The following is a 27928-nucleotide window of genomic DNA, read 5'->3' as shown; positions in this document are numbered from 1 at the left end:
GAAAAACCGTTTGCAAAAAAGATCTCTCTCTGTAGGAACCTTCAAGCTGTGTACACGACAAATTCCTTCGGAAGTTGGTAATGCCTTCAGTGCTTCAAACACCAATGCATACAACACTTGTCTTTGTTAGAAGAAGACAAGCTCTTCCTTGCCTCGTTTAGCTTCTCACTGAAAAATGCAATCAGCTTTCCCTCAGCACCTATCTTCAAACCTGACGCATCCGTCTCCACTTCAAAGAGCTTATGGGAGGGATGACAACATTTCTGTGCTTTTAGTGGCCCAATCAGGATAGTAGATTCTACAGAGGCTGAGATCATGACTGCTCTCATTGGAATCAAAGTAGCTAGAGACTTGGGTTTCTCATCCTTATCCATTGAAGGAAACTCTGCAAACACAATCAAACGGTTAGGAGAAAAGGATAATGGTCCTTGGAGACTGGCTCACTACTTGGTTGAGGCTAGAGATATCCTAGTCAGCATGAACGCCAACCTGTCTTGGGTCCCTAGGGAATTGAATCTGGAGCCCATTTAGATAATTTATATAGTGATCGGACCATGCCTGTTTAATCCTTGAGAATCCTTTCTTTGTTTCTGTTCTGATGTACATCATCTCATGTACTCATTTCTTCAATGCAATAGAAGTTATCTTTTCTCAAAAAAAAAAAAGGATTTCGATTAACCCAAATCTGATCATGTTCTCTCTCTCTCTCTATATATATATATATATATATACATATATCTATTAAGAAGTAACTGAAATTTCATTAAAGAAAGAACAAGTACATGAGGAGATGTACATCAGAAGAAAAAGCACACACAAAAGATTACAATGGTAGATGTCTATCACTTCCCTAATGATCCCTCCAATACCAGCAACCCTCAGGTTCCCTGAGGCACTACCATCAAAATAAGCTTTACAACTCATTCTTTGTAGTGGTGAAGACTTTGGGTAATAGAAGGAAAGATATGGGAAGAAATCAGAAAGTTTATTGGATTCCTTTGCAATTCCTTCTATGAAACTCCTTTAAACTTCAACAGAATTTATTGTCCACCAATTGCAAAGGTATAAGAGGTGAGAGATCAAATCTTCAATGGTCTTGGCCTTGTTTTAAAAAATTCAACTATTTCTCTCTTCCCAAATTTCCCACATGACTGCATGGATTACTGTATTCCAGTAGATTGTGCCTATTGCTAAGACCACTGCCTTTTTTTTTTTGATAAGTGAGTGAAATTTTATTAAACCAGCAAATAAGAGTTACATGCAACCGGTGGAAAGGCATGAGATGTGACATTTCCTTTAAAGCTAATTACAAAATTATAAGTACAAAAGAAATTACACTGAAGCCCAAAATAAAGTATCCCGGGAAGCCCCTTGTTTTGCAAGTGAATTAGCCAATGAGTTTGCTGATCTGCCTACCCACTGAACTCTGATTTCATATTCCTTGTTAACCATTTAACCTTTTTGAGAAGATCTCTAAAACCCCAAATCATAGTGTTTGGATCCTTCAGCCAACCCACTATCACCTGGGAATCCCCTTCAATAATCAGATGCTCTATGCCTAGCTGATTTGCAAGCTGGATTCCTTGTACAACAGCTAGTAATTCAGCCCTTAAAGAGTCTCCCACACCCGCAGGACCTGAGTACAAAGATATCACGTTACTATCTTTGTTTCTCAGCACTCCTCTTATGCCTGAAGGTCCTAGATTTCCTCGGCTACTTCCATCAAAGTTCAGCTTGATAAACTCCTTCCCTGGTGGCATCCATTCAACCCAATGTCTGTCCTTCCTAGTAGAAGTATTATCCACTGCTAACCAACTTCTCCATAGATCATCAAAAGAGTATGCATCAAAGATCTTTAGAGTTTTCAACCACTGAATTTCCCATGTCAAAATACATTCTTTAACTTTCGAGAAGCTCCTTTCTTTTTCACAAAAGATTTTGGTGTTCCTTTCTTCCCAAACTATCCACAACAAATCTGCTCTTATGCAACTTCCACATAATTCTCCCTCTCTTAGTGTGCCATTAAAAAATAGACGGACTAAATAACAAAATAGTATTAGATGGCAGGTTCCACCTACACTCAAACAACGTAAGAATCCAATTCCATAAAGCTATAGCAAAGGAGCAAGAGATCAGTAAGTGGTGACAACCCTCATTCTGAGATTTACAAAGAACACACCAATTAGGGGATAAACACCAATTAGTCTTCTCTTTTGTAGGTTTTCAAAGGTATTAATCTTACCATAATAAACTTCCCAACAAAAAACAACAATCTTTAGGGGAATGGGCCTAGTCCAAAATTCTTTAATTGGGAAATTTTGAGGTGCAGAAGTGAAACAAAGGGACTTGAAGAAAGAAGAGCAAGTGAACAAAACATTTGGGTTAGGGGTCCAAATTCTTGTGTCAGGTTTGAGGGGATATAAACAAATAGACTCAAGTGAAGACAATAAATCTGAAACACAAGCACTTTCATCATCACGTAAACCTCTATGGAAACCAAAATCCCAGTTTAGGGCCAAAGAAGAATCTGAGTAGGAAATAAAACTAGAAACCAACTCTTCCTTATAAAGGGAAAGAGAGTAAAGAGAGGGAAAAATGTCTTTAAGTGGTTGGTTGCGCACCCAAATGTCTTCCCAAAAAAGAACATTGTGTCTAGAATTAACATCATACCTGACCAGATTGAGAAAATGGGGTAGAATTCCATGAATGGCCTTCCAGGGTGTTGCAAGAGTCGCCCGTCGAGATACCCCGACATCCCAACCGTTATGCAAGCAGCCACAAATACTATTCACCACCTTGTGTCACAACCTCTCTCTCTTTAACAGCCATCTCCAAAGCCACTTCCCTAGTAAAGCTTCATTCATAAAAACTAGATTTCCCAATCCTAATCTCCCCTTCTTCCTTACTCTTGCTAACTATCTCCCACCTAATCAAGTGATCATTCTTCTCTTCCCCTATCTCCCACAAGAAATCCCTCATCACCTTTTCTAGCTTCTTGGCTTCCCTTGAGGGTATCTTGAATATAGAAAGAAAATAAACCGGAAGACTAGCGAGTGTCGCCCTAATCAAGGTCAATCTACCCCCTATCGAAATGTAATTATTTTTCCAAGCAGCTAGCCTCTTTTCAAACTTTTCTACAATTGGATACCAGAACCGACTTTCTTTTGGGTTAGCTCCTAACGGAAGGGCCAAATAGGTTAAAGGCTAATCAGACATGGAACACTCTAGAGAACCTGCTATAGCCTTTACCTCCCAATCTTCCAAATTGATTCCCACCACACAAGTTTTGTCAAAGTTAATCGATATGTTAGAAGCAGACTCAAAGAATTTAATAAGATCTTTTAGGTTCCTCACTTTCCCTAAGTCTCCCCCTTTACAAAAGATGATGGTATCATCAGCAAACTGAAGATGAGTCACTGTGACATTATTCCTCCCTATCCTCCAACCTCTTATTAGCCCTTCCCTATTTGCTTTAGAAATCATTCTACTGAGCACATTTGCCACAACTGTGAACAAAAAGGGGGGAAGAGGATCTCCTTGCCTGAGCCCTCTACGTGCGAGGAAGAAGTCCTTGACCCCTCCATTAACTAGAACTGAAAATTGGCAAGATGTTATGCATTCGCTCACCCACCTACACCATCTATCCCCAAATCCACATTTCCTTAGCACTTCAAATAGAAAATCCCAATCCACTGAGTCATAGACCTTCTCCAGCTTGCAAATAAAACCTTGATTGCCAGATCTCCTCATTTCCTCCACACATTAATTTTTTATTAGGATCTGATCTATAATTTGCCTATGTTGGATAAATGCACCTTGGGTTTGAGTAATGAGAGACGGAAGGACCTTTTTAATCCTTAAAGAAAGCACTTTTGCCACAATCTTATAGATGCTGGTCACGAAACTAATTGGCCTGAAATCTTTAGGGTGTTTGGCATTTGATCTCTTTGGGATGAGAGCTAAGAACATGACATTAACTCCACAACTAATCACATGGTTGTTTTCAAACTCCCTAAAACACCTCAAACAAATCTTCTTTAATAATGTCCCAACACTCTTGATAGAAAGCCATGGTAAAACCATCTGGTTCGGGAGCCTTTGACCTGTCCATAGAAAAAACAACTTTTCTTTATCTCTTCCTCTTCAAAGTCTCTTTCCAACCAAGCTGCCTCACCGACTGATAGACCTGGCCATTCTAGATCTTCCACTCTCACCCTTCTCTCCAACGGCCTACTCAAAATGGATTTAAAGTGAGTTACAAAGCAATTGGCTATCTCCTCTTGTGACTCAATTTCTACTCCTTCAACCACAACCTTGGTCACAAAATTTTTTCTCCTTTTCCCATTGGCCATAGTATGAAAGAACTTGGTATTCCCATCCCCTTCTTTGATCCATTGATGCCTAGATTTTTGCCTCCATGATATCTCTTCCCTTAATAGAACCTCTTCCAAATCCTTCTTCAACTTCCATCTCAATTCTCTTTCTTGTGCACTCATGGTCCTTTGATGTTCCTTTAAATCTAAATCCTCGATTTGGGATGTCAATCTGGCTTTTAACTCTTCCAATCTCCCAAATTCTTCTCTGTTCCAATCTCTTATTTTGGATCTCAGACTTTTTAGTTTCTTGTGGAATCTAACCCCTTTCCACTTAACTCCCCTAATCTCTTCTCTCCACCACTCCTTCACTTTATGCACAAAGTCCGGGTGTGTCAACCACATGTTCTTGAACCTAAAGGGTTTAGGTCCAATCCCAAAGGTTTCTTGGCCTAACTCTATAGGGCAATGATCCGAGGTAACTCTAGGCAGAGCTCTAGCCACCAAACCCCTCCAGTGTGCTTCCCAACTTTCATTGAAGAGGAATCTATCCAGTTTTGAACAAGATGGATTCTCCTGGAAGTTGGACCAAGTGAAGCTAGCATGTAGCATAGGGAACTTCAAAGTACAATTGTTGATAAATTCATTGAATCTCCTCATGCTAGTTGTTATAGGTTGTTGGGGATTATTTGATTCATTAAGAAACTTTATTACATTGAAATCTCCACCCAAGCACCAAGGGCCTTCCCAAAGTCCTTGAATTCCATAGAGTTCTTCCCATAGTTCATTCCACTCTCTATAATTATTGGGTCCATACACATTGGTTAATACCCAAATGAAACCATCTTCCATCATCCTGAACTTTAGTGATACAGAAAAATTACCTATCAGCTCCTCTAATGGTTCTACCACATCTTCTCTCCAAAGAGTAATTATTCTCCCAGAGGCTCCCCAAGAGGGAGTTGAGCACCAACTCACACCTCTTGCTTTTCACACACTTCTAACCCATTTTTTGTCTAGATCAGCTAGTTTGGTTTCTTGTATCAATACAATGTCAGGCCTTTCCTTCTTTAACAGATCTTTTATCACCCTCCTTTTTCTTGCACTTCCTAAACCCCTCACATTCTAGCTAATGATCTTCATCAACTCGATTGTAGAAAGATACCCTCCATACCTTTTGATGAAGGAAGATTTGGCCCGACCTCGTAATTACGCAACACGTGGCATAGGCAATAGCTCGGCACAACAGCGCGCCTAAGGCGAGAGCACCAAAGGGAGGAACCAGCGGTTCAAACTCCCTACCAGCAGTCCGAACTCCCTACTAGGAGCCCGAACTCTCCCTAAGGCCCCGAGCCAAACTCAAAGGACAGTAACCCGAACTGGCCTGCCCTATGGCAGTTCGGGACACACCTCTCCGAACTGGCCTGCCCTATGGCAGTTCGGGACACACCTCTCCGAACTGGCCTGCTCTATGGCAGTTCGGGACACACCTTTGAACTCAAGACTTCACCTCGCTCACCACTCCAGCACTTCACCTCCAGGATGCCAAACTGAACAACCATACCATGCCTGACACCGATGAAGTTCGTATCCAGGGGCGGCGCACCTGACTGACTTGCGATCTGACGCTTGACAGCCGCACTTCAAACGGCCACCTGCCACCGCCATCTCCAGTTACAGAGACGGCTCCAACAAGGAGCAGTGGTGGTTCTGTCCCAGCAGAAGGGATGACAACCGAACTGGCAGAAACACAGAAGTAATCATACCCGACTTGACAGAGGCCTCGGAGTGAGTGCGTGAAGTGGTTATAAAAGGCCCCCTACCCCCAACAACAAGGTATGCAAACTTTGCGCCATCTGGTTTTATCTTGCCTTTGAGAGAATATTAACTTGAGCTTCGGAGCAATCTCACCGGGTTCCCCCCGGAGTTCCCTCATCTTCTCCGTTTCAGGCTCCCCGTTGCTCCAGTCAAAGGCAAGGTCGTTGACAGCTAGGACCGTCCGGATTGTGCACAATCACCTTCCATTTACCCCGTTCTTTCTTCTCACCATAGTTACTCTCTAGGGGTTCTAGTTTTTTTGGTGTTGCCTCCAACAACTCCTGTCTGTTTATATTCCTCCAACAAAACACAGATTTGCTCCCAAATGCTCTCCACTTCCTCCACCTGTCTTTTTTCTAACAATGGAACTTCTTCCTCTGTTTCTAACCTCACCCTTTCAACTTCTATTCCTTCACCTCTGGCCGTTATCTTCAGCTGTGATACCTGACCAGAACTCCTTCCCTCTGTTTGATTTGGTTGTTGAGCTAAAACTTGGTTCAATCAAAGCCTTATCAGTCCCTACATCTGGGGGAGACTTTGGTATAGTTTCCTTTCTGGGTGTTTTCTTGTAAACCTTCAAAGAAGAATCCTGCCTCTCCAAGCCGAAACTCTTACCTGCCTGTTTTGTGGAAAGGATTTGTTTGCAAGAATGGGTGTACCCTGATCATCCTTTAAAGTTGCTGCTAAGCTCTCTTCATCCTTGTGTGGCACATCAGTTGTTGAAATCTCTAAGTTGTCAGCCTTGTCTTCCACCTTGTTTCGCTTCTCCTCTTTTCTACCACCTTCCAACACACATATTTCTTCCTCTGGGAATAGAATAACAGTGTTTAAGCTTTCATCTTTTCACAAGTCCTTCGAATCCTTAAAATTTACACTTCCTATACTGATTGTGTTGTCTGTCTCTGAACCAAAGACACTTTCAGCTTCAGAAGACATCTCTGTATCCAGGTTTTCCGGGTCCCGTCTTCGAACTGATCTTGGATTGCGACGATCTTTGGAAGGTCGCAACAGGTTTTTCAAAGGAACCCACTGAAGCGAACTTGTTCTCTGGTTTGACTTCTTTGAAGCCTCAGAGGAGCTCAAAGAGGACGATGCTAGATGAATAAACTTGTCTAGCATCAGTCCATCCTCAGTCACGTGAGGTTTTAAAACCTCATCTGACAACTAAAAACACGGGCCTAATTCTGTTGGTCCTTTGAGAAGGCCCACACAAATTGTTAAGTCCAGCCCCACTTAACTGTTCAGTCATGTGAGGTTTTAAAACCTCATGTGACAACTTAAAACATGGGCCAAATTCTGTTGGTCCATTTCCTGTTTGAGAAGGCCCACACAAATTGTTTAGTCCAGCCTCACTTAACTGCTCAGTCATGTGAGTTTTTAAAGAGCCACCCCTTTCAGCTTGACCCAATGGCTCAACCTTCTTATAAACCAGTTCAAAGTCCTTGGCCCTACTGGTTTCTCCTTTGAAATGACTGTTGTAACTTTGAATTTTTGGCTCTAGAAACTAACACCTGGGCAAAAGATCTTTTTGTTGTCAGTCCCTTGTCTTGTAGCCCACGTATTTGACCTTCCTCACTGCCCCTATCTTTTGAATAGTCACAGTTTTGCTTGCCTATTTTAGGGCCCGTTTGGCAAGTCTTTTTGAGAATATCTTCTCGTAGCTCTGATAGTCAATAGACGCATTGAGCTTTTGACATAAGATCTGGGCAGCCTGAAGACCGTTTGGTTGACGTGCATCTTTCCGTGCGTCGTTTCGGGTCTTTCCGCACGAGATTAAAACGTGGAAGACGCGGGAAGCTTCCCGAAATCAGCCCAAAATGGGCTTCCCGCGTCTTTTCGGTGCCCCATCTTTTGGCAGTGAGATCTTCCGCTTGCCAAACTGGAATAGACCGATTTTCGGTCTTCCTGGCTTGTAAGCAGCTGAAAGACCACGCGAAAAGACACGCCAAACGGGGTCTTAGTGAAACTTTCCATCTTCTTTTGAACCTCTAATCCTAGACAGCTGTGCAGGGCCTGTTCTTCCACCCGTACATCTTCTTCCTGTCTGGCCTCTAACCACAGAGAAGCTTCAATGGAGGAAGCTAACCAAACCTGTAAAGACAGTCCTTCAACCTGAAGAGTAATCTTCCTAGGTATCTCTTCCGGTTTAACTCCATTTAACAGTGGAGCAGCAGATCTTAAGTCTCCCCAGAATTCCCCCACCAAACAAGCTCCACATAACAAAGCAATGGAGACTGCAACATCATGTTTCCACAGGTGGAAAGGCAACCCAATCACCCTGACTGTCACTCCATCTTCAATGGCAAAAGGTTTTGAATTGGATGAAGGGGATCATCTATACAAATTAAAGGACTCCTTGTCCTCTTGAATGCTTAGAGCCTCAAATTCCATCATGTTTTGAAGAGGATCAAGCACTGCCTTCGTACTGTCAAAAGGGGTTAGAATAAATGTCTTTCTCAGTCCCAGCTTACTAATCAACAAATCTGCCATCTTCCTCCAATCCTTAATCTTATTTTTAGCTTCAACCACTAACATATTGTTCAAGTGATCTCTGCTGAAATTTACATTCAGTATTGGATTACTGTTTCTGTTTGCCATGGCTAAGAAGTCCTGGTTAAGAGTCATTTCCTCCACCAATGGTGAGTTTCCGACAGGTACTAGGGGTGGATTCGTGCCGAGCTGAGCCGAGCCGAATAGTACCAGGCTCGAGCTCGGCTTGAGTCAAAAGTTCATAAGCTCGAGCTCGACTCAGCTCGGCTCGTTTTATATTTTATAAAAATAAAAATTATATATAAAAAAAATTATTTTATACTTAAAAATTAAGAATTATAATAATTATTAATTATAATATATTTTTTATATATATATTATTTTCTATAATTTTATTATATATATTCGACTCGGCTCGCGAGCCTCACGAGCCGAGCTCTAGTAGGCTTAAGCTTGGCTCCTTTATTAATCGAGCCACTGAATTGGGCTCGAGCTCGGCTGAAACCGAGCCGAGTCGAGCTTTTCATGAGCCGAGCTCGAGCAGCTCGTGAAAAGCTTGGCTCGTTGCCACCCCTAACAGGTACTCCCTCCACTACTGCAGTTTCCACCATCTTCTTCATTTCTTGGTTGCTTCGAACTAGAAAACTGGTCAAGATCTCAGTCACTCCTCTCCATCCTTGACTATTTTTCCCAACAGGAAAGCAGACCATTTGTTTCCTTCTCTGTCAAAAAATTCTGAGAGAGAAATGAATAAGCCTTTGGCATTCTGTTTACTTTCCACCACGTATTTCCTTCCAGACTTTGTGTCATTTTCCTTCCAGCATGTCTTCTTTCCTTTTGTTGCTGCTTCCTGCAAAAACTCCTTCAGCCATTCAACTATCTCCAAGCCTTCCACTAGAACTGTGGCTTTCTTCAGCTCCCTTATCTTCAAGCTATGACTCCCTTTGATTCTTAATTCTTCAAAGATAAATTCTTTAGCCTCCACTTTCAGGGCTTTCTTCCACCTTGTTGCCTCCACAAAGCCCTGTGAGCTTCCCATATTTCCTCCACCTTCCATCTATTACACCATTCTTTAAAATTAGGTGAACATTCAAGAAGCGAAAAATTTCCACCTCCGCTTTTGGACATTGCCACTGCCTTTTCACTGCCTTTCCTCTGCCAAACAAAATCAAGAATGTTCTCCGGAGCAGCCCAGTTATAACCCAAAAGTTTTAGAAATAGTTCCAATCTTTCCTTGAAGCTTGACAATGTAAAAGGAGGTGATTTGTAGTTTCACCATCACTAAGACATAAGATACAAGCATGGGGGGGATAAAAGATCTTCCAAGATTCTTTTGAATCAAATCACATGTATTTATTCTTCTCAAACAAGCTTCCCAAACAAAGAAACTAATTCTGTGCTCTTCAACTGTCAAAGCCTTAAAAAATGACTTGGAAGAGGATTTTTTGACAGAATAGAGGGTCCAGATACAATGGTCAGTGGTCAAAGGAGAGATGTAAACCTTTTTTTTTGAGTAACGGTAAGGGAGATATGTAAACCTCCATTAAGACATGAAGGAAATCTGCAGCCTAGCCAATTTCTAACTCCTTAAGGTTCTTCTAAGGTTTAAGTTAGAGAGGTTATTAGAAGTTGAAGAAATGCAGGAATAGATAGTTGCACAGAGAGGAAAAGGATAATCAAATGAGGGTAGGAATTTGACAAAGTAGAATCACCCCACCAGAGGTTAATCCAGAACTTAGTTCTGCTCCCATTACCAACTTTGTATCTAATAAACAGAATGGCGAGAGAGAGAGAAGGTGGAGACTATACCTTTCCAAGAGTTGATGGCTTTTACCCAGTTCGATTGGAGCTTGCTATCCCAACCATTTGCTTCTTTCCTATATTTGCTGATGATGACTGCAGTCCAAAGGGCATTTTGTTCAATAGGGAATCTCCACAACCATTTACTGATGAGAGCAATGTTTCTTTCTTTGATGTGGCCAATTCCAAGTCCTCCAATCTCCTTGGGCTTGTTAATGTGCACCCACTTAAGTAGATGGTATCTGAGCTTCATATAGAACTTGTTCACTTGCTAATGATCAAGTTCTATTATTTTGGATGGGATTTGGATTTGAAGTTTCAATTATTGGATTGGATTCAGATGTAGTCAGATCTAGTAGATTGCAAAAGTATGTAGTTGCTTTGGTTTAGCCATTGAACTCTTTCTAAAACCATGGATGTTCACATTGAAGACCAAAAAGGCCTCATTTTTCTTTCAAATATTTAGGCCTTGTTCGTTTACGAAGAGGCCATTTACCCAGGTAAGTGCACTTACCCCATGTTCTTTTTTTGTTAATTTACCTAGGTAAATGAGGCCTCTCAAATTTCCCTTGTTCTTTTGCCTCACCCACTTTCTCGGGTAAGTGGTTAATTTTTCTATGTTTTGTCATTTTTACCCTTGGACCCAAGTCCATGCCTTTTGGATTATATTTTTTTAATAGGTATTTTTGACATATTATAATTTGAGCATTTACTCTCCACCCAGAAAAGTTAACTTTCCCAAGTGGGAGAAGGGTAACACTTCCCCGGGTAAGTGATACCCGGGGAAAACATATTTACCGTGGGTCCCATCTAAATCCTGAAAAAGAACATGGGAGAGTCAGTCAATGGGAATCACAATCCCATTGACCAACTTTTCCCCCCTACTAAAATCCGCAAAATGAACAAGGCCTTATATGCTCTAACAGATTGCAAAAATAACTATAACCTACTAAATGGAGGCATTCCAGCCTAAACATCAGGATGTTTAGCATATGACACATATTCTATTCTTTGATACAATGCAATAAAGGTATTCAGTTATCTATAAAAAAAGTACCCCAAACATCTCCAAGTAATCTAATACATGCTAATAACTATTAACCTATATGGTAATAGGCACTTAGCTCTGGTCATTGTGCTTGTGCATGGATATTGATATCTAATGTGGTTTCTATCATGTTAACTTCTGTTTGTTTATTTTGTCTCTCTTTGAGAAAAATTTTGATGCCAACAAGAATCAGAGCATGCAAAAGATTTTTAAGAACTATTTCCTTTTTTTTTGTGCTTTTGATGTTAAAGGAACTAAAAAAATCTATTACAGGGAGTATTTTCATTCATTTACAGAAGCCGGTACTGCTTTATCAATGGCTTTGTGTGGAGTGGCTACAGGAATCAGTATTTTTTCATATATAGATGAGCTGTCAATTTTCTTCCAGGTGATATGTTTTTTTTTTTTTGTGTTCTAATCATATCTGAAAATTCCATTTTTCTGGATGATCTGCCATTTTTGTCCATTAATATCCATACAAGGTCTGGCATATTGTTATTATTTCTTCTTATGATGTGAGGCTTGGGTGCTTCTTATTCTTAACCATGCATGATCTCCTCACCCAAGCTACAGTATTGTTCAAAATTTCCCTCCATACTTCATAATCACTCAAACAATTGCAACAAATATTAGGCCAACAATGCAACTCTGCTCTTATAACACCACATTCTGCGAGTAAGTAACCATATCTTTTTTGCTTAATGGAAATTTCACTATTGGTCTTTCTTCAGAATCCTTAGGGGGCTTCTTTTCCCAAGATCCTTTTTTACTATAGCCCTTTTTCCAAGATTACTACTAACACAAATTTATCATGCATATCATGTTGTTTGTGTATCTATTGATATTCCTGGGTATGCCATGTATTGGAATTTAACTTCAGAAAAAAAATTGCTGGAGGTTGGTTCTGTTCTTGATTAAGAATATTGGTATATTTTCCCATTTTATATATATACTTGTGGTCCTTGATTGACAGGGTTAAGAATAGTGACTATGTTCTAGAAAGTCATGCACTCTGCACTTCCAATACTTGTATGGTTAATGAAACATACTTCCTCAGGTGGTTGGAAGCATAGTATCTGCAGTATCACATACACTTTTTTCTCTTGGTTCTGTTTGTGGTGCACATTTTCAAGAACTTAACAGGGGAGGCATTGCATCTGCAAATCCAGATACCAATGAAGACACACAAACGTCTGCAGCAATGGTTGCTTCCTTGATTCTTAAGAGTACACAGTTTGCAATTGATGCCACTTGTGAGTTCGAGTCACTTGATATCATTCTGCATCACTCTAGGAAAAATGATATCATGGAGAAATATATGGCATCCTCTGGCATAAAAAATAATAAGAAGCTGAACATACATGATGTGCCAGATTATGGCATTCTGATCTCTGTTGAGCAATCATACATGCGAGTTTCCTGCAGTGAAGACCAAGCAGAGGTGCTTACTGATTTTTCTGGAATGAAGTCTGTTATTTTCAGATGTGAAAGTCAGACAGGACTATGTAATAATCAGTCCAAGCTCGGTGATCTCCTTTTTCAATCTCTTAACAGCTTATATGAATTCTCAATTTCTAGTTGCGTGTTTAATTTGTGGATTGGTTCCAGTGGGAATGCTCCATTTCCTGGGAGGGTCAGTGATACAGTTGACACTTCTAGTAATAAAAGTTCACATGTGACACAAGGTTCTTCTTTGGAAATTGTTAATGAAGGGTCCAGAATCCAATCTTGTGGTCTTAGCCAGAAAAGGAGAGACAGTCAAATGGTTAATTTGAATGTTCAAGCACCGGTTGAAGGTTATCTGTTGTTCTTAAACATTGAACTTGGTGAGGTATTTATGGCAAAATGCTCTGTAAAAAATATTATACTTGGAGTACATCAACCAAGGAAACTTTTCTCTTCACTTGCTATTGGTGGGGAATTTCACACAATTTCATGGAATATCCAGGTGCTACTAGTTTATAAATACATTCTTATTTTGTTTACTGCTGCTGGTTATTATTTACTTATCATGCATTTTGTGCATGTGCATGCATACATTTTGTTTATTGGAAGTATGCTTGCATTCTTTCTTGTGGTCTTTCTTTGCTCCTCTTTCATATTTTCATGTCTTTACTCATGGAAATGAATGCTTCTTTCATTTTGTATGGACCTGATATGGTCATAACATCACCCTTTAGATATATATTTTTAACAGTGTATAGTTGCAGTAGAAAATGACCATGTTTTATTGACATTGCATATCTGATGGAATTTTAAGTCCCTTATGTTTGTTCTTAATGAGACTAAACATGATGCTGCTTCACAGGGTGGTCTTGTTTTCCTTGAAACGACAGCATTGGCTATGTATATTCGTGGCTTTAGTTTGTACCTTATGTGCATTAAAGATCTCTTTTTCATGGATGTTTTGTGGGTGCACATCTCATCTGGGGAACAATTTGAAAGAATTGCACCTCGTGAAAACATGGCTGGAGTGAATTATTGTACAATTAAGGACTCTGCACAAGGCACAGTATCCGCAATGGCACTCCCAGAGATACACAGTGTATCCACTGAAATCAAATGGAAGCTAGTGGAGGCACTTAATATGAGACTTTCTCAGTTTTCTCTTGTTTTTGTTATTGAAGATGAATATGGTAAATACATATCATTTCTGGTCTTGAGTGATTTTTACTACATCAAGTGTCTTAATGTTTTATTTCTCTTTTACAGGTGGTGTTCGAGAACTTATCTTTGAAGCTGACTTCCATTTAAACTTTGAATTTTTCAATTTAAGAAGAAAGTTTTCACTTGATTCTCATTTGACGACCATCTCAGCACATCTTCATGAAAATTGTGCAGAACGAACTGCAAATGAGATACAAGTTCCCCATTTTACTTCTATTAAATCAAGTTCTCCAGTTCTTGATGAATCATCTTCTTCAAATTACACTGTTCCACAGAAAGATTTTCTGATAGAAAGTGATCCATCTCGACTCTCTCCTGCAAATTTTCATAATTATATCTTGAAATGTCTAACTGCTTCCTTTACGGTTGAGAAGGCGGAGGCAAGGGATGGGGATGGTCATTCATGGTTGAAGCATGGTTGGGTTGGAAGTGGTTCTATTTCTGGTTTTGATTTAATAATCTCTCTGTCTGAAATTCAGGTCAGTAACGTTCCTGCGTCCTTGTTCTGTTTTTCATTAAGGTTTTCAAACCTGTTGATGTTAGTAACTGACATGGCAGGTTTCATCACCAGTATCCTTTACAAACCAATTTTCACAATTATATGTGGTGCAGTTTTGTCTTTTATTTGTTTTTCTTGTTTATGTTACCACTTTTACTTTCATGGGTTTCTTGTCTACCTCAGTGTTAACTATTTTCGTTTTTGTCCTTAAGTTTTGGCAATTTCTTTGCTTTTTGATATTTGTTATCTTACAAATTCCTTGTATCTACTTCTTGCATGAGTGTAGAGATAGTTAATAGGTTATTAGTGTGTGTGTGGTTATATATATATATATATATATATATATATATATATATATATATAGTGGGGTGGCTATTTTTTATTCAACCACACCCCTTTCTCTTCTTTCTTCTCTTTGAATCTAGGTTGACTTCTTTTCTTTTTCTTTCTGAATTACATCAGAAAACCCATATTTTTCTGATTCTTTTATTCTAGTTGGTGTCAGAGCAAGGCGAGGAAAGACTAGGGTTCTCATGTGAGCTTGATCTGGTCAGCTACATGAGAATTCTTTAGATCTGGATTTTCTGCAATAGCGCTTGGTTCTTGGAGGTTGCTGGAGTATTGGAGACTGCCAAGGAATTGAAAGGTTCTTGGAGATTACCTGGTGACCAGGAAGAATCAGAGAAATTAGGTGCGACCAAGATTAGGGTTTCAAACTGAGGTAGCAATTAGTGTTTTTTCTGAGAAAGGTACAATCTTTAGTAGGGCCGATCTTGGTTAGAAGTACTTAAGCCTCTCTATAAGCAGCGGCTGATAAATCTGAGTATTCCCTGTTGTTTTCTCCCTTGTTTAAAACCCTATGATCAGTTTTTTTGAGGATTTAAGGACTGATTTTTGACTGATGATGAACTGGGGAGTTGACTTTTGACTGTGGATGCTTTCTTGGAAGGTAACTATCGGCTGAGACTATGTTCTTGATGACTGTTTATTGCTGTGAATAAATTCTAGGTGTTTTTCTCTCAATTTCTTAGATTTTCAGCATAAAAGAAATTCCTTTTTGGTTATTTTCTTGGAGTTTTTGACCTGTTAGTGCTCTACATAGAATGGAGAAGGCTGGAAGTGAGTTAAAAACTCAAGGGGAAGGATTTTTAGGGACTGGTAGCATGACTGGAAATTTGTTTCAGATTACCACTGTTAGGTTTGATGGAACCAATTACTTGGAATGAGCCCAATCAGCAATGATGGCCATTGGAGGTAGTGGTAAATTGGTTATGTGACCGGAGACACAAAGAAACCAGCCAAGGAAGACATATCACATCCCAAATGGGTTCAAGAGAATTATTTAGTGATGACTTGGCTATGCAACTCTATGCAGCCTCACATCAGCTGAAATTACCTTTGGGCAAAAACAGCCAAGGAGATTTCGGACAGCATGAAGGAGACATACTCCCAACCTCTTAATGTTGCTAGAGCTTATGAGCTAAAGTGTGAAGTGAATAGTCTCGAGCAAGGGGAGAAACCAATCTTAGTGTACTTTGCTACTCTGAAATCCCTATGGCATGAAATTGATCACTTGGAAACTATTGATGGGAAAGTCAGAGGGATGCAACGACATATAAAAAACTGATTGAAACAAATAGAGTGTTTGAGTTCATAGCTGGTTTGAACTTAGATTTTGACATTGTAAGACAACAACTTCTCACTAGGGAGAGTGTGACATTATCTCAAGCTTACTCATTGGTTCACAGTGAAGAGAGTAGGAGGAAGGTTATGTTATCTTTTCAGCCTATAGAATCAGCCTTAGTACCAACAAAATCTAAGGTTGGAGGGGAGAAGGAAAGGAAAATGAAGAAGGAAGATAAAAGAGACATTTTTTGTGATCATTGTAAGAAGCCAAAATATACTAGGGACACTTGTTGGAAGTTGCATCTCCACCTAATGCCAGTGAGACTTTGAAACAAGAAGGGGAGTGCTAATGCGGCAATTAATATAGATAGTGCATCCACTTCCAGCACAAGGACCACATCCTTAGATGCCTTAGTTGCTGTTCGGGCCGCCTTAACACAATTAGAGAATGGATCTGGTATTTCCGGGTCATCATCTCAGCCTTTAGCTACTACATCTGCTAATCCTACTTCAGCCTTCGGTCACACAGGTACAAGAGCTACAACATATCATACTTCAGCCCCAGGTAATACTAGATCCTTCTGGGTGATAGATTCAGGTGCTTCTGACCATATGACCAGTTTATCCACCTTGTTTACCACCTATTGTTTATCCTTTGTTAGAGACAAAGTATCTATTGCTGATGGCTCCTTTGTGCCTATTTTTGGCAAGGGAGACATCAGACTGTCTGATGCCATTTCTCTGTCCTTAGTTTTACATGCTCCTAAGCTTAGTGCTAAGCTAACTTGCTTTCAGTTAGTAGTATTACCAAGAATAAAAACAATTCAGTGACGTTTTTTCCTGATTGTTCTGTTTTTCATGATTTGAAAACGAGGAAGGTGATTGGGATTGGCTGTGAGATGAATGGAGTTTACATGCTTGAGCATCCATAGGGGAAGGAGAGTGAAGTTAGGAAATTGTTTGTTTCTCAGTCTTGGAGTCAGATTATGCTTTGGCATAACCGATTAGGTCATTTGTCTTGGGCCTTTGAAGAGTTTGTTTCCTAATTTGTTTGAGTCAATCCAAGTGTCTAGTTTGAGGTGTGAAAGATGTGAACTTGCAAAACATTGTAAATCAACTTATTGTTTGAGCAATAAAAGAAGCAATCTTCCTTTTGAAATTGTGCATATAGATGTTTGGGGCCATATCATACTCTTGCTGGGGGGGGGGGTACAGATACTTCTTGTTATTTGTTGATGATTATACCCGTTTCTCATGGGTTTATCTTATGCACTCTCGAGATGAGGTCCCTGGTGTAGCCGGAAGCGCGTCGTTAAACACTCCGGAACACCAGTTTAAATATTTATAATTTTTACCGTTTCTCAAATGGGTGAGAACGAGTCATATCCATAGGGAAGCAAGTGAAAAATTAATATATACTTAGATCTGGACAAGAGAATGCAATCGATAATGAAAAAAATACGAAAATAAAATCTATTGTTGCTGAAATTAAATGTTTCGAATTTAAACAAGACAATGAATAAAAATCACAATTTAATAAGGTATGGGAATCAACAAAGGAAGTAAAAGAAATAAATAAAAAAAAACGATCTAGAATCCGGATCCGGTGGCGGTAGCTGCAGATCGGCCAGCTAGCTTACAGAAACCCCTCTTGACAAGAACTGGGCATCGGTCCTTTCTACAACCCTCGAACCCCTCGAGACACCTTGGCCTTGAACCGAACAAGTTCAAATATGCAAAACAGAGAAACGAACAAGAATTAAATCTTAAAGATTGCAGAAATAGAAATAACATAAAAGAAAATGAAGAAAAGAAAAGAATGGTTGATCAGATCCAGTGACGGTAGTTGCAGAATGGTTGAACAACTTGTAGGAACCCCTCCTGACAAAATCTGGGCGTCCTCCCCTTCTACGACCCTTGAACTCCTCAAGAAACCTTAGCCTTGTTAGCTGGGTGAATTGACCAACCCCTTCTACAGGGCCCCTGGGGTCCTTTTTATAGAGAAGGGTAGACACAACTGGGAATAGAGAGAAAGAGGGGGGCAGTAGTTGGGTTTTAGCAAAAATATGGGTGCCCTAGGCTTTAGAATGAAGGGTTAGGATGGTTCTAGGGTGATCCTATTGCTGAGAAGAAAAGGAGAGGGCACCCAATATTATGTAAGGCTGAGATTTAATGGCTAAAGGCTGAATGGTGAAAATTAGAAGTTAGGTGGCTCCTAGGGTTAGAATGCTAAAAAGAGATTGCCCTAGAATGGATGGTGGAGATTAGAAGTGATGGAAGGTGAGGATTTAGTAGTTAGGGGCAGCTAGGGTTTGTTAAGAGTGAAAAGAATGGGTTAAAAGGCTTCCTAGGGTTTGCTAAGGCGTGGGGAGCATGCAAATACAGGAGGGGCGCCAAACCAAGTTTAGAAGCTAAGATGCGCCCTCCTGCTTTCTGTTTTTCACAAAAACACCCCCTCTCTCAGTTGGGCTTCACACCAACTTCCCAAAATCTGCATTTCAGCTATGAAAACTTCCCAGTTTTCCCCAGAATTTGCATAGAGATCCTCAGTGGTCACAACAATGAATTTAATTGGGAAAATGACATACTTCGACTATTCTAAGGCCGAAAATACCCCTGAAATGATGCCCTTAAGGCATCAAAATGCAGAGTTATCAGTCCCCTCTTTGACCCAGGCTTTCCATTAGATGGTATTGACCCAATTTGAAGTCAGGATCAAAATTCTTAGATTTGATAATGCCAAGGAGTACTTTGCAAAACCCTTGAACATCATATCTCATAGATCATGGGGTCATTCATCAGAGCACCTGTCCCTGTACATCTCAGTAGAATGGGGTTCTTGAGAGAAAAAATAGAGATATCTTGGAGGTAGCCAGAAGCATCATGCTCAACTCTAATGTTCCCATACGCTTCTGGGGGATGCAACCCGTACAACTTTTTACCTTATTAACATAATTCCTTTACAGGTTCTAGACATGAAAACACCATTCAATCTTTTGTATCCAAACAAGGAACTGTTCACTATTCCCCTTAAAACTTTTGGGTGTACTTGTTTTGTTTAAATCCTTGGACCTCATTGCTCCACATTTGATCCCAAAGGTACTAAATGTATTTTCCTTAGGTATGCACAAAATTAAAAGGGATATTGCTGTTATGAGCCTGTTTCATGGAGGCGTTTTGTGTTCATGGATGTCACTTTTTTTGATGATATGCCCTACTATCATAGGGCTTCTCCTTAGGGGGAGAGTAGTGAGGAAGGGATTTCAGTATCAAAAGTTCCATTACCTATCCCAGTTACTGAGGGGGAGTCGTGAAGAGGGTTGTCAGAAGTGCAGGGAGTTGAAAGTGTATCACAAACAGTGGTGGAGGCGGGTTGATTCCCGTCCTCAGTAGTCCAGGCCGATCCCAACACCTTCTACAGCTCTAGATCCAAGCACTACCATTACTCCCACTGTTGCAGATACTTTGCCTAACACCGTTGAGCCTCAGCCTCCTTCCTCAGATGACCTTGATCTCCCAATTGCAATTCGTAAAGGGAAGCGCCCTTGTACTTCATCAACTGCTCATTGTGTCTCCAAATTCCTTTCTTATGATTGTCTCTCAAAATCCTATAGATCTTACCTGGCATCTATTGCTACTATTCCTATACCCAGAGTAGTGCAAGAAGCTCTATCGATACCTGAGAGGAAGGAAGCGGTGAAAGTAGAGATGGATGCTCTTATTAAGAATAATACACGAGAACTAGTTGACTAGCCTGAGAGGAAGAAACTTGTTGGATGCAAATGGGTGTTTATAGTGAAATATAATGCTGATGGTTCTGTAGAGAGGTATAAGGCCATATTGGTTGCAAAGGGATTCACACAAACTTATGGCATAGACTATATGGAAACCTTTGCACTAGTTGCCAAGATGAATACCACCAAAGTCTTACTATTTATTGCTACAAATTTTTCATGGCCACTATTTCAGATGGATGTCAAGAATGCATTCCTCAATGGAGATTTGCAAGAAGAGGTGTACATGGAGTTAACTCCTAGTTTTTACAGTACAGAAGCAGGAAAGAAAGTTTGCCGATTAAAAAAAGGCTTTATATGGGCTGAAACAATCTCCAAGAGCCTGGTTTGATAGGTTTAGACTGGCTTTGGAAAAATTTGGTTACATATAGGCTCAATCAGATCACACTCTCATCTTTAAGAAGACAAACTCCTCCTTGACCTTACTTGTTGTCTATGTGGATGACATTGTGGTAACAAGAAGTGATATTAGTGAGATTGAATCTCTTAAGCAACATCTTCACAAGGAATTTGAAATAAAGGACTTGGGGGAATTGCGTTATTTCTTGGGAACTGAGGTAGCTCGACTGCTGACACATCCATTGAGTTATTGGAGGAACGTATGTTCTTGACTTATTGGAAGAAACTGGAAGTTAGGAGTAAAGCTTGTTGACACACCCATTGAGTTGAACCATAAAATAAGTGTAGAAAGTGGAGAACTTCTTGAGGACAGGGCTATGTATCAAAGGTTGGTTGGGGAACTTCTTTATCTTTGCCTAACACGACCAAATATTTCATATGCTATTATTGTTGTTAGTTAGGACGTGCATTCTCCTAGGACCACTCGCCTTCTTGTAGTGGCAAGGATACTTACTTGCTTATTTGAAGAGATGCCCAGGGAGAGGCATACTCTTCAGGAATGGTGGTCACATGAAAATAGAAGTATATATAGATGCTGATTGGGCTGGATGTATTGATGACAGAGGGTCTACCTCTGAGTATTGTGCATTTGTGGGGGGAAATCTTGTTTCCTGGAGAAGCAAGAAACAATATGTTGTTGCTCGATCTAGTGCTGAAGCTGAATATAGGTCCATGGCCAATGGTGTTGCAAAAGTGTTATGGTTGAATTCTTTGCTTGATGAGCTGGAAATTGATTATGAGAAACCCCTGATGCTGTATTGCGATAATCAATCTGCAATTAATATAGCCCACAACCCAATACAGCATGACAGGACTAAGCATATCGAGGTGGGCAAACATTTTATCCGAGAGCGAGTTGCATCTCAAGAAGTGTGTCTTCCTTATATTGCTTGAGACATGCAGTTAGCTGATCTCTTTACTAAAATAGTCACAAAAATCAAGTTGGAGGCAGATTTACACAAGTTGGGAATGACAAATATCTACTCCCAACTTGAGGGGGAGTGTAAAGATAGTTAATAGGTTATTAGTGTGTGTGTGGTTCCAGCCCTACACTTTATTTTACTATTTATTTCTTTATGTTACAGTTTTGGTAGTTGGGCCAGTTGGGCCAGTTGGGCCTTATTTATTTTTCTTTTATTTTTTAAGTAGGGGTATTAGAGTAACTCCATCTTTTTGTAAAGAGTCATATATATATAAGATTTAGTGGGGCAGCTATTTTTTATTCAACCGCACCCCTTTCTCTTCTTTCTTCTCTCTTCTTCTTACTTTTTTCATTTTCTTTCTGAATTACATCAGAAAACACATCTTTTTCTGATTTTTTTATTCAAGTATGAGAAAACCAATTTCAAAATTATCTCTATGCTTCACTGTTAATTTATTGTTACCAAGAAAATTCCTTCTTAAATATTTCTATGATTATGCTCTTTGACCAATATCCATCTATAGATGGTAAATATTTGCCTGATTTTTTATTTGGTTAGTTAAGGTGTGACTTACTTAGTGGCGCTCATCTTTTTTCTTCTTGGTTGCCTCAGATGGTCTTGTTCATTGTCACACCCTTCTGTGAAGTTTTCAATGTGAAGACTGATAGCAATCTGAAACAAAGACAATGTTCCAGGAACCAAGCATGGGAGAATGATTCTGGGGATGCAATTCCTGATGGTACCTTGTGTTTATAAATAGATCTGTAACTATGAATTGCATTCACATAGGTATAATTGTAAAATAGGCAGAAACGCTGGGGGTCCATTGCAAAAGACAAAGAGAAGGATGACCAGAACTCTGAATTATAGCCCTCCTGCAGAACATACAGAAAGCAAAAACTTGTGTAATGAAAGATTCCAAAACCATCAACTCCTTGATTCCCCCTCTCCATTTAGATCATTAGCAGTCTAATAGGCTGATCTTGAAACTAGTGAAATGAGTCAAGATGGATGCCAAAGGTTTTGTATTGCTAATCTAACAGGCTAAATAGAGAATGGCGTTTTAGGACCTTGAACAAGAGATGACAACTAAGCTCTAACCAAATTTCCCTTGCCAATAACACCGGAATAAGACAGGATAACTGCCACATTTCTATCCCAACTCCTAAACTTTCTAAACTTCTTAAACAGTATATGTCAAAGTTCAGCTTTATGGGATCCTCTAGCAGAGCCAATCATTGTGGACTCTGGGATGAAAATATTGTTGCCATTGACCAATCTTTACTGATCAAATTTGACACAACTCCTTTGGAAATCCCTAAGAACAGGATCAAGTGGATCACTAAGATGGTAATCACATATGGGTTACCTTCTGCCACTCTTTCCTTATTATGGAATGTTCTCATATTCATTTATTCCCAAATCCCCAAAAAACTACAGACTAACTCTTAGAGAGGTCAAAGAACTTATGTATGAACTAGGAGCGATTGTAAAGTGAACCCAGTAGAAATCTGCTGAATTAAAAAATATAAAGGAAAAGTAGTTTCTTGAAGAGAGAAGGAAGAGAGAAGGAGAAGAGAGAAGAAGAGAAGAAGAGAAGAAGAGAAGAAGAGAAGTTTGAAAGAAAAGAGAGCAATAATTTGGGCTCCCCTTCACTTATTATTTATACTAAAATAATAAAACAGTACAAAGACAACTATGCCCTTATAGGGCAACAAAACATAAAACAGCATATATAACACTCAAAAACATAATAAAATTTGGACTCACATAACTACTGTAGTCCCCACCTCCTATCTAACAACTAACATAAAACATCTACTCAAAAAATCATCATAAAACTAATTAATCTTCAACACTCCCCCTCAAGTTGGGAGTAAATGTCACACATTCCCAACTTGCATAGATCATGCTCAAGCTTGTTCCTTGCCACCCCTTTAGTGAGAACATCAGCTAGTTGCAACTCTGAAAAGATATAAGGCAAACAAACTTCTCCGGTTGTTACCCTTTCTCTTATAAAGTGTTTATCAACTTCAATGTGTTTTGTCCTATCATGCTGAATTGGATTGTGGGCAATATTGATTGCAGCCTGATTGTCATAGTATAACATCATAGGTTCCTCTGCTTTCACCCCAATCTCATTCAAAACAGATCTAACCCACCATCATTTGTGGGCACTGATATTTCTGTGAGGTTGCCCGTAGTGGCTCAGGTAATGAAACTAGAGGTGCAGGTGTTGGTTGAACTGATGTAGATGCTGGCTAAACTGATGGAGGCACCATAGAATCAGGAAGAAGAACAGATTGTGGGTTCTCCTCCCCAAAACTCTCCCCCTGAGGAGAACCACTCGAGAAAAAGAATGTGGATTCAAAGAAGGTAACATCCATAGTGACAAATTTGCTCCTCGACACTGGGTCATAACAGCAATACCCTTTTTGGTTCTGAGCATACCCAAGAAAAACACATTTCATGGCCTTAGGATCCAATTTCTTGCAATGAGGGCTAAGAATGTGAGCAAAAGAAACACAACCCAAAACCCTCAGAGGTATATGAAATATCTCTCCATCTGGAAAAAGAAGGCTAAATCGCACCTTAAACCCCAAATTCCGTGAATGAACATTGTTAATCAAATGCACGGCTGTAAGAATTGCATCTCCCCAGAACTGCACAGGAGCTAAAACACACACCATCCGACTCCTTGCCACCTCCACAGTGTGTCTGTTTTTCCTCTCAGCAACTCCATTCTGTTGCGGTGCATATGCACAACTACTCTAATGAACTACACCATGTTCTAAGAGATACGTGGTCAGGTTCTTCTCGAAGTACTCTCTAGCATTATTTGATCTAAAAGCCTTAGTTCTCATTCCAAATTGTGTAAGAATCATCTGGTGGAACTGTCGTACCAAGTTAGGAACCTCATCATGTGATCTCATCAAATATATCCAAGAATATCGTCTATAATCATCCACAAACAAGAGAAAGTAACAGAATCCTCCCATGGAAGGGATATGATATGGCCCCCATACATCAGTGTGAACAATATTAAAAGCAGAAGTACTCCTTTTATTACTTAGTTTAAAAGACTGTCTACAATGCTTTCATAACTGACAACTCTCACACTCCAAAGTAGATAACTGAACAGACTCAAACAACTTTGGGAAAAGACATTTCAAAGAACTAAAAGAAAGATGTCCCAAACGATTGTGCCAAAGCATAATCTGGTTCACTGACTCTGATCCACCACTACTGTTGCCGCTAACATGATGACTCTGAATCTCATCCATAAGGTAGACTCCATTCACCTCACAACCACTCATAATCATCTTATTTGACTCTAGATCCTGCAAAACACAATTATCAGGAAGAAAGGTCACGGAACAATTCAAAATTTTTGTCAAAGAACTAATAGACAATAGGTTGGTATGAAGTCTAGGGACATGTAAAACAGAAGACAAAGTTATATCATTAATCACTCTAACTATCCCCTTCCCAACAATGGGCATATGTGAACCATCTGCTGTAAAGACTCAGCCTCTACTAGAGCACAACTGATAGGAACTGAAAATGGTAGGGGCACTAGTCATATGCTCAGATGCTCCTGAGTCTATAATCCAAGGAGGTCCCTCCTTACCTAAAGTGGATGCAAGATTTGCAGTTTTATATGAACTACTTGTATGTGCAAAGGAAGTGGTGTAGTTGGCTCCTCAATTTTGCTGTCCATCTGGAAGGCTAGAGTTAGATGAATCTTTCTCACTCATAAGTTGTCCAAAACTCTCCAATTCTGTTCTCACTGCTGCTATTGCAATGGATTCCCAATCAGTTTGGGAGAGGGGCTGAAGAGTCTCCTGTAGTGGCTACATTTGCATTTCCCTTCTTGTTTATTATCCAAATAGGCATAAGATTTGGATGAAGCTTCCAACAAGTGTCCCTGGTATGCTTAGGCTTCTTGTAATAATCACACACCAAGTCCTTCTTATCTTCCCTTCTAGTCTAGTCTCACTACTCCCCCTGTCTCCATTCGGCTTAGGTTTTGTTGTACCAACCATAGCCGACTAGTCAATCCCAGGCTGTTTCAGCATTACATTCCTCCTACTTTCCTCTCCAGAGTCAAAGGCATAGGCCTGAGAGAGTGTCACACCCTCCCTAGAAAGAATATGCTGCCTAACAATGTCAAATTCAGGGTTCAGACCTGCCAGGAACTCAAAAACCCTATTCCTCTCTACCAGTCTGTGATAAGTTGCTGCATCATTTACACTTTCCCATACCATGGTTTCTAAGTGATCTATTTTCTGCCATAGGGTTTTCAGCATGGAGAAATACACAACAAGAGGTTTTTCTTCCTATTTCATACTTATCACCTGATTTCTTAACTGATAGGCTCTGGCTTCATTTTGCTTTTGAGAGTAGGTTTTAGTCACTCCGTCCCAAATCTCCTTAGCGGTATTAGCCCATAGGAAATTTTTTGCAATATGAGGTAACATAGAATTGCACAGCCAGGACATTACCATGTAATTCTCCTGCACCCATTGGGAAGAGTCTGTATCAGGTTTCTTCTCCTCCCCAGTGAGATATCCTAATTTTCCACGGGCACCAATAGCCATCTTAGCTGATTATGCCCACTCTAAATAATTTGTACCATCAAGTTTTACTATAGTAATGATCCCAGACCCAAAAATATCACTACCTCCAACACCCAGTCCCACGGTACCGGTAAATTTCATCTCGGTATTCCAACTCTCCATTTTACTTCAATTAGTTCAACAATAAGAAAAAAATAGATTGGAGACGTTCAAAAAATAATTTAATATCACACACACAGAAATCAACCCTTCCGGAAGAAGAAAACCCTAGTTGGAGGGAAATCTCTCTCATCCCCACACTACACAGCAGAGAGAAAAGTGAATCGATCACTCCAGGATGCCTAGAAAATTATAGAAACCATACTGCCCTCTTCAGAAAATCAAAAGAAAACTAACAATACCTGGTCACCCAAGATCAGATAAAAACAAAGAGTCCCAACTTTTCTGGGACTCTTTCCCGTACTCCAGTTCTTCCTGATTTTGATGCCGAACAGTAGATCACCTTCCTGATGACTAGATCCCACCAAAAACTCCATGAACTGGGCAATCTATAGCAGATTGATCAACCCTTTACTACTTCATGCAGTCTGCTGATCTAGGGCTGCATGAGAATGCTTCAAGAAACCCTAGCCGATGCTCTAATTCCAAGTAGAAATCTGCTGAATTAAAAAATATAAAAGAAAAGTAGTTTCTTGAAGAGAGAAGGAGAAGACGAGAAAAAGAGAAGAAGAGAAGAAGAGAAGTTGGAAAGAAAAGAGAGCAATAATCTGTCCGCCCCCTTTACTTATTATTTATACTAAAATAATAGAACAGTATAGAGACAACTATGCCCTTATAGGGTGGCAAAACATAAAACATTATATATAACACTCAAAAACATAATAAAATTTGGACTCACATAACTACTGTGGTCCCCACCTCCTATCTAACAACTAACATAAAACATCTACTCAGAAAAACATCATAAAACTAATTAATCTTCAACAAACCCCTTGGTCTGCAAATGGTTTAGCAAATGGCTTGGCAAAGTGAGGCTGTCCAACTTTGTAATCTACTATTTTTCTACATTAATAAAATTTTAAAAAGTCATCTATCTCACGAAAAAAAGGCAGCCCCAAAGCTACTTACAAATTACAGTAAACATATGCATGCATCCTTACGGAGGACGCTCTTGTTTGATGATTATGTCATTCTTTTGTTTGTACTATTGGTGTTATTGTTGTACATTCAGGAACCTAAAACTAAATAAAGCTCATCATTTTCTCAGGATCTATTGTTGCAATCCAAGACATTGATCAGCACATGTATTTTGCTGTTGAAGCAACAGAAAACAAATACTGCTTAGTTGGTGTGCTCCACCATTCTCTTGTTGGAGAAAGGGCTCTTTTCAGGGTAGGAGTCTATTGCTTTACATTTCATTTGAATGAATCTCTCTCTCTCTCTCTCTTCATGAAATATGAATTTAACTCTGATGAAATATATCTCTCGGGTAAATCTGGTTTGTTAAATTGAACATAAGGTTTTGGTATTATGTTTCCGTTTCATGGAAAATCTTGATTTCATTCAACAACAATTCTCCAAATCTAGTTATAAAAGTTTCCCTTTATAACTATCAAGACTACCCTTCTTACTGGTGAAGGACAACTCTAAAGGAGCAATAAAAGACAACTACTCCTTACTATGAATTAATCTTGAGGCTACAAGAATTTAGTGCTATCTCTCCTGCAATAATATAATGACGCTGTTAACTATGATGTTCTTTGTTTGTTGCGTTCAGACATGTGCCATCAATTTAGGTGGGTGCTGTTGGCACTTAGCAGTGTATGGACTGAATGTGAGTGGGGTAATTTTTGGAAGATACTGACTGAATTGGAAGTTCGAAGGAAAACAGCCAACTTCTTATACCTTGTGCACCCCTTTTCTTAATAATAAGAAGAAACATGAGATTAAAAAAGAGAAGGTCAAGAGGCT

At 39.7% G+C, this 27928-nt stretch overlaps 1 protein-coding gene across 6 annotated transcripts in view; it reads left to right on the top strand.

Moving 5' to 3' along the window:
• The window catches only part of LOC148851042 (vacuolar protein sorting-associated protein, putative (DUF1162)), a 92636-nt gene that overhangs the window by 8640 nt on the left and 56068 nt on the right, over nucleotides 1-27928 (top strand). For all 6 annotated transcript variants that reach the window (XR_016099292.1, XM_088944885.1, XM_088944884.1 and 3 more), the window contains 6 exons: nucleotides 11743-11857; nucleotides 12527-13417; nucleotides 13778-14105; nucleotides 14182-14615; nucleotides 21990-22116; nucleotides 27225-27349. Coding sequence is in view for 5 of the 6 variants with exons in the window: in XM_088944885.1 (XP_088801011.1) it covers nucleotides 11743-11857; nucleotides 12527-13417; nucleotides 13778-14105; nucleotides 14182-14615; nucleotides 21990-22116; nucleotides 27225-27349 (2020 nt within the window). In the remaining variant the exon portion in view is untranslated. The remainder of the gene's footprint in view (nucleotides 1-11742; nucleotides 11858-12526; nucleotides 13418-13777; nucleotides 14106-14181; nucleotides 14616-21989; nucleotides 22117-27224; nucleotides 27350-27928) is intronic.

Source organism: Nelumbo lutea, chromosome 5 (assembly GCF_056320005.1).
Source record: "Nelumbo lutea isolate HS-2025 chromosome 5, American lotus-T2T, whole genome shotgun sequence".
In the NCBI taxonomy this organism is placed as follows: Eukaryota; Viridiplantae; Streptophyta; class Magnoliopsida; order Proteales; family Nelumbonaceae; genus Nelumbo; species Nelumbo lutea.
This window is presented reverse-complemented; position numbering and strand designations above follow the sequence as displayed.